The sequence below is a fragment of the Nannospalax galili genome, unplaced genomic scaffold (genome assembly GCF_000622305.1).
Source record: "Nannospalax galili isolate Female #2095 unplaced genomic scaffold, S.galili_v1.0 scaffold88, whole genome shotgun sequence".
Taxonomy (NCBI): domain Eukaryota; kingdom Metazoa; phylum Chordata; class Mammalia; order Rodentia; family Spalacidae; genus Nannospalax; species Nannospalax galili.
Window position 1 is genome coordinate 312,672 of NW_008358908.1, and position 8,573 is coordinate 321,244.

Consider the following 8,573-nt stretch of genomic DNA (forward strand, 5'->3'; position numbering starts at 1 on the left):
GAAATAGAAAACATTAAATAAGATATATTTGATATATTTAACATATATTTATATATTTAAAATATATTCACATTAGAAACATTTCACAAAAATTTCAACCAAGACAGCATATGAGATAGGCTTTGAAACAAAGCTGGAATAAGACTTCTTTAGTCTATTATAATTATTAAGCATTTTTAATGTTATTTTATCTAGTAGGGCCAATTAGGAGTGGGGAGCATAGGTATGAATGAAACGTGAGATCTATTTAGATCTGCTCATCAGCCTATAGTTAAGAATGATACAGAAAGAGTAATGAACAAGAAAGACTGTTAACAGTGACATACAGTGTCAAAACAATGGAAAACTATGAGTGAAAAAGCAGCATTTTAGTGCATTCACTTCCAAAGGACATTTCTAAGGCTGAGGAAGATTACGCTACTGAAATAGTTTTAGCAAATTTATTAAGTCAGTAAACACTGATTTTAGGAGCCAGAGCTTGTCTCAAACACAACAGTTTCTCTGACCTCCACACATGCCACAGCACACAAACACCAACACAGCCCCATGCCCATAAGTCACACATATGAAGACACACACACACACACACACACGCACACACACAAATTTTTAAGTTACTATCCACCTTTGTATTTCAAATTTCCTCAATCCATGTTTTTAATTCCTAGGATTAAAAAATAATTTCAGTATAAAAAGCACTGTAATGCTCTAGAGTTCCAAAACATAGCTGTAAGCCCTAGCATTAAAATATTAGAAAATAAGTCAGGGGTGGAGGTGCATGCCTTCAATCCCAGCACTCAGGAAGCAAAAGCAGGTAGATTTCTGAGAGATCAAGGCCAGCCTGGTCTACATAGCAAGTTCCAGGCCAGCTGTGACTTTACAGAGACCCTGTGTCAAAAAGACAAAAAAAAAGAAAGAAAAAAGAAAAGTAACACTGGACTGAAAAGAACTCAAATGTCATTGCAGCTGTGTATGGGTGTATGGTGAGGCTTGTCTGTAATCCTAGCACCCAGGAGACTAAGGCAGAAAAATGTGAATTTGAGGCCAGCCTGTGCTACATATTGAGACACTGCTCAAGGAAAAATAATTAACCAAACCAAACAAAACCAACAAAAAAGGGTCACTGGATCAGAAATCACCCTAAATCATCACACAAATACCATAAGAATGTCAGGGGTTTTAGTTTAAGGAAACGCTCATTCATTTCTTCCCTAGACTTAGCCTTCATCTCTTCTGTTTATGAACCACCTGGAAGCAGTAAGCAACTCCAGCTGCCTCCACTTTCCCCTTCTCACTGCTTCATCCCTATGATCTAGCTCCTGTTCATGCTACCTCAAGAAAGCTGCCCAGGAAAGGACATCAACAGGACGCCAGCTGGTGAATCCCCAGGACCACTTTCAGTTCACAACCTGCCTGGAGACTGCTTTGGGCTCTGCAGTTCTCTAACTCCTTCCTGTTCCTCTTCCAAAATGCTGTTCTCTTCTTCCTTCTCAAACTACTACTTTTTCGTCTTTTTTCCTTATCCTTTACCTCAAACATTTCTGTTTCCCATGACTCCTGTGCGTTTTCTTTCTATGGTATGTCTCAGGGTCAATCCCATAACTGTACTTTCACACTCATTCTTTTATTTATATACACATATATATTTATTTATTTATTATTTTTATTTTATGTGTATTAGTGTACTACCTGCAAGTATGTAAGAAAACCTGTGTCGTGCAATACTCACGGAGGTGAGAAGGCGGCACTGGATTCTCCTGGAACTGGAGTTACAAAGGTTGTTAGCCCCCATGTGGGTGCTGGGAATCAAACCCCAGTCCCCTCCAAGAGCAGCCAGTGCTCTTCACCATCGCTCCAGCCCTCACCCTCATTCTTTAATTGTTCCACTGACTCCCTCCCTCCCATAACAGAAACCTGGGAGTCACTCTTGACTATTCTCTCTTCCTCGCTCTCTTAGCATAACATCTTCTCATATTTATGTCTCCAAATTTTAGATTCTTTTTATTTAAAATGTTTTATATCTCTTATAACTGCAGTTACTATGCTTATCATTTCTCATTTATGATAACTTTCCAGCCCCCATAAACAGATCTTTCCAAGAGAGTTCCCAGGGAGACCTTATTTCATATTATTTCATACTTAAAACCTTTCAGTAGCATCATGATCCCAGACTGGCCCCAAGATGGGGTGGGGATGAGGGGAATGGCTATAAAGATTACTAATGGAACATCTGAACAAGTAACAGAAGTATACAAATGTTAAATTTCCTTAACGATATACAGTGGTTACATGAGAGAAGATCTCAGCTCTTAGAAATTAATAAAGAAGAAAAAAATAGTAAAAACAAATATAGCTTGAGCTATTTAATGGAAGAATTAAGCAAATAAATTTAGGTAAAAAATAATATGCACATAGAGGGTGGGCAAAATAAAGCAAAGATAAATGTGTACGCTGGTAAATCTGGGGATGAGTAAAGGACATAAAAGAGTTCTTGCAACTATTCTTCAATTAGTTCAAGATTTAATCCCAGCAGAGGCAGGTGGATCTCTGTGAGTTCAAGGCCAGCCTGGTCTACATAGTGAGTTCCAGGACAGCTGGGGCTACAGGGAGATCCTGTCTCAAAAAGACCAAAAAAAAATTGTTTTTGAAAATTTTCCATGTTCCTTACCATATTTATGATAAAAGTTTGAAGTCCTTAAGCAGACTCTCTACAATCTGACTCTTGCATTTATCTACCATGTTTGGTCATCAAATAATAACTAGCATTTGACTCTTCATACCCATTGATTACAAACTTCTGAACATGCTGCTGACTCAAATGTGTTCTCTATTATCTACACCTGCCTGAACTGGGAAGGCACCTTCTCAACTGTCACAATGCTTGGGCTTCACCTCTCTAACTGCCCCCTCATTTCTGCTTCCATTTTCCAGATAATACTTCTGCTTCCTTCTTTGTGACCCCACTGCATATCATGTATATACTTCTAGCACATCACCTATCACCTCCCTGTATTTCTGTGGTTTCTAAGTCTAGATACATGTGTACACACACACACATACACATACACACGAATTTCAAATTTCATTATTTTAGTATTTGTGTATTTCAGTTTTATCTTACAGATAGCCTAATAAACTGGTAAAGAGCACAGGCTTTAGATTCAAATAGGTTTGAGAGATTTGACCCAAAACTCTAGTACAATTATTTAGTTTAAGCCTGGGGCAGGGGGGGCAATGGCATACAGTACATACTCAAAACAGTTATTACTTCTGCTACTGTCTCCCCATCTCCCTCCCTCCCCCCCCTTAAGCCTACAGTTAAAAATAATTTGAAAGCCTTTAATCTGAGCACCTGGGAGGCAGAGGCAGATGGATCCTTTTTGAGTTCATTAAGGCCAGCCTAGTTTACATAGCAAGTTCCAGATCAGTCAGGGCTACATAGTGAGATCCTGTCTTTAAACAAACAAACAAACCACACAACAGTTTGAGATATCAAGTATTCACAAATTACATACTTTAAGAACTGGTTTTTCTTTCCATCTCTATAATACTGCTTTCAATCAACTTTTCTTTTTTCAATTTTTTTTTTTTTTTTTTTTTTGTTGGTCTTTTTGAGACAGGGTCTCCCTGTAGCCCCAGCTGTCCTGGAACTCACTATGTAGACCAGGCTGGCCTTGAACTCACAGAGATCTGCCTGCCTCTGCCACATTTTATTTATTATTTTTATTTTATGTGTATGTGTGTATTGCCTGCATGTAGGTAAGTGCACCCATGTCATGCAATACCCACAGAGGTCAGAAAAGGCTGTCGGATCCCCTAGGACTGGATGGAGTTATGGACAGCTATTAGCTGCCATGGGGGCGCTGGGATTCAAACCCAGGTCTTCTGCAAGAACAACCAGTGTTCTTAACTGCTGAGCCATCTCCCCAACCCCTCAATCAATTTTTCAAGGCATGAAAATAAACAAATTTTTTTACCAATGGGAAGAATTTCTTGTGTACCTATTTCTTCACATTTAAAAATATCATCTACTAAATACTATTTTATAGCAGTTTTACAACAGTTCATTTGCCAACTTTAAAAAAAAATATCAAAAACAAATCAAAAAGTACCAAAAATAGAGAATTCCAAGATTCCAATATCAGGCATCAAAATGTTGAGATTACTGAAAACAATGAAGCACTTCAAGACTGCTGACAAAAAACATCTAAATGCTAACCACTAAAGAACCTCAACTCAACTCACATAATTTCCAAACCTCTCATATATAACTTATTTTCCTTTACTTATGACCCAAATGTACTTATTTGAGTATCTTAAAAACTAAGCAAGATTGCCCTCTGGAGAAAGAGAAAAAGCTGACAGCAAAGGAACAAGAACAAGAATCTAGAAGAAATGGAGTGGAGTCAGAGCAATGTTAAGAAACTACATCTAACTAAATATTGAATTAGGGCAAAAGGGAGGTGCATTATACAAATTTCTTTTACAATTAAAAGCTTGTTGCACTCTATAAGGAAATGGCTGAGTACTGAGCATATAGCTCAGAGGTAGAGGGCTTATCTAGCATGCTCATGATCCTGGGTTCAATCCCCAGTACCATGAAACAAAAAGCTACATTAAAACAAAGAAAGAAATGGATGAGTCAGGGCATAATGACACATGCCTGTAACCCCAGCATTTTGGAGGCGGAGGCAGAAGGATCAGAAGTTCAAGGCCAGCCTTGGCTACATAGTGAATCTGAGGCCAGCCTAAGTTGCATGAGACCCTATCTTTAAAAAAAGAAAAAAAAAAAAAAGACAAAGAGAAGGAATGGATAGTCTAATCTAGCAAGTTTTATAAGTTGCATACTATATGTTGCAACCATACTTACAGAGTTTATTTGATACTCAAGTTCAAGAGCACATGGTTATTAAAATATTTTATTAGGAATGTAGAAAAAGTATTATTTAAGAGAATACAATTTTACTAAATTACCTTTCCTGTTTAAGAGCATATTCCAACATTTTGATCCTCCTCACAAGATCTTTCTTCAGATTTTCTTGGCCTTTCCTTTCCCCTTGGAGGAAGGCAATCTGTGCCTGTGTAAAGGAAAGGTAAAACTCAGTTTAGAACAACTTCATATTTAAAAAGAGCTTTTAGAATAGAAGATGATCAATACAACAGCTTTTCACATCTGTCACAATGCAAAAATACAGAAGCATTAACTGAAGGGAAAGGTGTTAATTTGAATAAACAAAAACAAAAAGGAGACCTATATGCAGTATATTCAGACTGTGGATATTACAACTTTTCCATTGTAACTCCTTTAAAGTCTATAAAACAACAAATAAAATACAAAGTGTGCATGTAGTTTATTCACGATATTTTACGACATTGACAAGGTTTCTTTTTTTATAAAGAATGAAGGTGGGAAAGTAAAATGAACAGAATTCTCAAACTCTTCCAAATTAAGAATTTCATGATCAAGATCAAGATAGCTAAAAATTCCAGAGGCAGTCCTCATGAATCTTGAGTCACAAGCAGAAGTAGCTCTCCATAAGTTTAGCTTGCTTTTCTGAATTGTTCAGAAAAGCATATCTCCTTTTCTTCATCCCTCTTTTCTAAAATAAAATTTTATTGTTTTTATTTTATGTGTATGAGTGTATTATCTAACAGTATGTAAGTGCACCCATGTTGTACAATGACTGCAGAGGTCAGAAAATGGCATCAGATTCCCCTAGAACTGGAGTTACAGATGGTTGTTAGCCACAATGTGTGTGCTGGGAACTAAACCTGGATCCCCTGCAAGAGCAGCCGGTGCTCTTAACCACTGATGAACTTTCCAGCCCCCTTTATCCCTCTTTTCTAGCCATGCTTTCCCTAAGGCTTTGGGCTGCCCCTACGTTTTGGGTTTCTTTACCCTTTTCTCTACAACTCCCTCCCATTCCTGCCCTGTGACTGCTAGTCCATCTGACTTCCGTGCATGCTTTAAACCAGAATGGCTCTATATCTTTTTACTTTTCCCCTCCATTCCCCTCAAGGCAGCTACTGAGATTTATGGCTTGCCTGTCCTGAAGCTGTTTCCTTAAATTCTAATAAAACTGACATAAAGATTCAAAAAGAAAAAATTCCAGCATGGATGGAGGAAAGGGCTTCTGATGCCCCACCCCTAGCTGATGGCAGCTGAGAGCTGATAAGGGAGGCAAAGTTACCTTTAACAGGGGAGGAGGGCATTGGTAGGTTGCCCTTGCTCCAATGGATGGCCCCTCACACATGCACATATGAAGCAGCACTAACTGGACTTAGTGGGTTATTAAAAAAAAAAGTATGGCCAGGTGTGGTGGCACACTCGGTGGATCTCTGTGAGTTCGAGGCCAGCCTGGTCTCCATTAGTGAATACAGGCCAGCTGCAGCTACAGGGAGAGCTTGTCTCAAAAAGACCAAAAAAAAAAAAAAAAAAAAAAAAAAAAAAAAAAAAAAAAAAAAAAAAAAAAAAAAAAAAAAAAAAAAAAAAAAAAAAAAAAGCATGAAGTTAAGAGGGAGATGGGAGATATGCTGGTGGAAGGGGAGGCTGGAGGGAGAGAGATGGATATGACCAATATATATTGTGCATAGGTATGAGATTTTCAAAAAGATTTGTTTCAAGATAGATCTAAATGTTACGAAAGATTCCTTAACTTCATCTTAGACCTACCCTACAAACAAATGCCCTTAAGTCTAAGCAAATGTCCTGTGCAAGAGAAAATAAAAGTGAATGTGGAAAAAGGAAAATCAGATGCCAGGATCTTCAGTACATTACCAGCACCCTCCACCCCCAAAAGAAAGATAAAGATCCTACGTTCTAACATGACATCAACTATAAGCAACTTTTATCTTCAGTAAAAAAAGAGGGGCTAGGCAAGAGCTGCTTTCAAGTATCATTAAAAGACAATGAGGTCAAAATATCTTTTGGTTGAGGGATTGAAACTATGTTGGAAATATTACTTTAGTCAAACAACACATATAAAACTCAGGATGTAGCTCCATTTAAGGTACTTCAAAGACAAATACCAATTTACTATTCTCATATGCTCCTCACCCCTAATTTCTACTATATTATTAGCCCACAGGGATAGACACTAATGCTATTTGTATGTGTCAATGCTTTCCATTTAAGTAAGCAAGAAGTTCACATTTAAAGATGACTTAAAACATCCCTAAAGAATTCTGAGGAGTGCTCAGCTACGGTTTAGTGAGGAAACCATTAAAATTAGTTCTATTTAATTTGAATAAGATTCCATAGTACTTATTTAATATCAAAATGAACACAAAATCCAAATTGCTGGCCTCATAACTTTCAAGATATAGACAGGGACTGTCAATGTTTTCAGTTTTTATTTCAATGAACTCTCAAAATTTACATTTAAATTAAAAGGCTATTTCTCTTTAAATTAAAGTAAAAGATTGAGAGGCTGAAGAGATGGCTCAGTGGTTAAGTGCACATACTGCTCTTGCAGAGGACCTAGGTTTGGTTCCCAGCATCCACATGGTGACTAACAACTGTCCGTAACTCCAGTTCCAGGGAATCCAACCCCCTCTTCTGACCTCCTTGGGCACTGCACTACATGGGTGCACTTACATACATACAGGCAATATACCCAAACACATAAAATAAAAAATAAAACATTTTAAAAAATAAAATATTGACAATAATTCAATTGTATACACAGATCAGGCCTCAAATCGGTATAACCAAAGAAAAAGGCACTGAATATCCACAACATATGTTTAGAACTCAAAGACCATAAAATGTTTTAAAATGATATATTCTAAAATGAGATAAGAAAAATAAAAACAGTTCATGTGCTTAAAGCTGATAAAATTAAAGTTTATTAAAAGGAAGTAACAACGAAAGTTATTTGACCAAGCAACTAAATGCTTTGGCAGAATTTTATATAATATAAAAAGTGGTGTTAATAAAGGCAATAATCTCATCAACACAACCAAACAAAATATAACTCCAATTTCATAGCCTAAGTTTTCTTTGGCTATTTCCGAATTTCTGCCATTATTGTTGGCTGCGGATGATTTGGAAATCCAACCTGTGACACTCTGACATCTTTAGTGTAACTCAGTCTCCAACTCACTAGCTACTTGTGTGTTTTCCTAGGACACTTGCTTCCCCATTCTATCAATTTACATACCTGTCTAGTTATTATTTAATCAAAAGATCGCTCTGCTTCCCTGGGCCTGCACAACCCACAGGCCTCTCTCCCACCCGCAGGCCTCTCTCTCCTGGGTAAGTCGAAAGCCCCCCCACCCCTCCTTGTTATAGAGCCTTTAGCTATACATATGGACTCTTAAAAATTATATTGGCCCTATTAATCTTTGGTTATACTTTCCTTTTGGGTATTTAAGACCCTACAGTTGGCCCAGATAAACCAATTTATTTTTACTCTTATGTTCGTTTGAGGATCTGTTCCTCAGGGGTCACATGGGCTTGGGAGGAGCCCCCAGCTCCTTTCTTTTACCAGTTCTGTCTATGTGAAAATAAGTCAAAGGTCCTACTCGACCATGGCTGGCTTCACTTGGAAGCATGGAGGAAATGTTTCCTC

The 8,573-nt window shown here is 37.6% G+C and overlaps 1 protein-coding gene across 1 annotated transcript in view; it reads right to left on the reverse strand.

Annotated features, from left to right (window-relative positions):
* The window catches only part of Strn (striatin), a gene marked incomplete in the record, with an annotated part of 106,432 nt that overhangs the window by 56,656 nt on the left and 41,203 nt on the right, over positions 1-8,573 (reverse strand). The window contains 1 exon segment of the mRNA XM_017795477.2: positions 4,975-5,078. Coding sequence (XP_017650966.1) covers positions 4,975-5,078 — 104 coding nt within the window.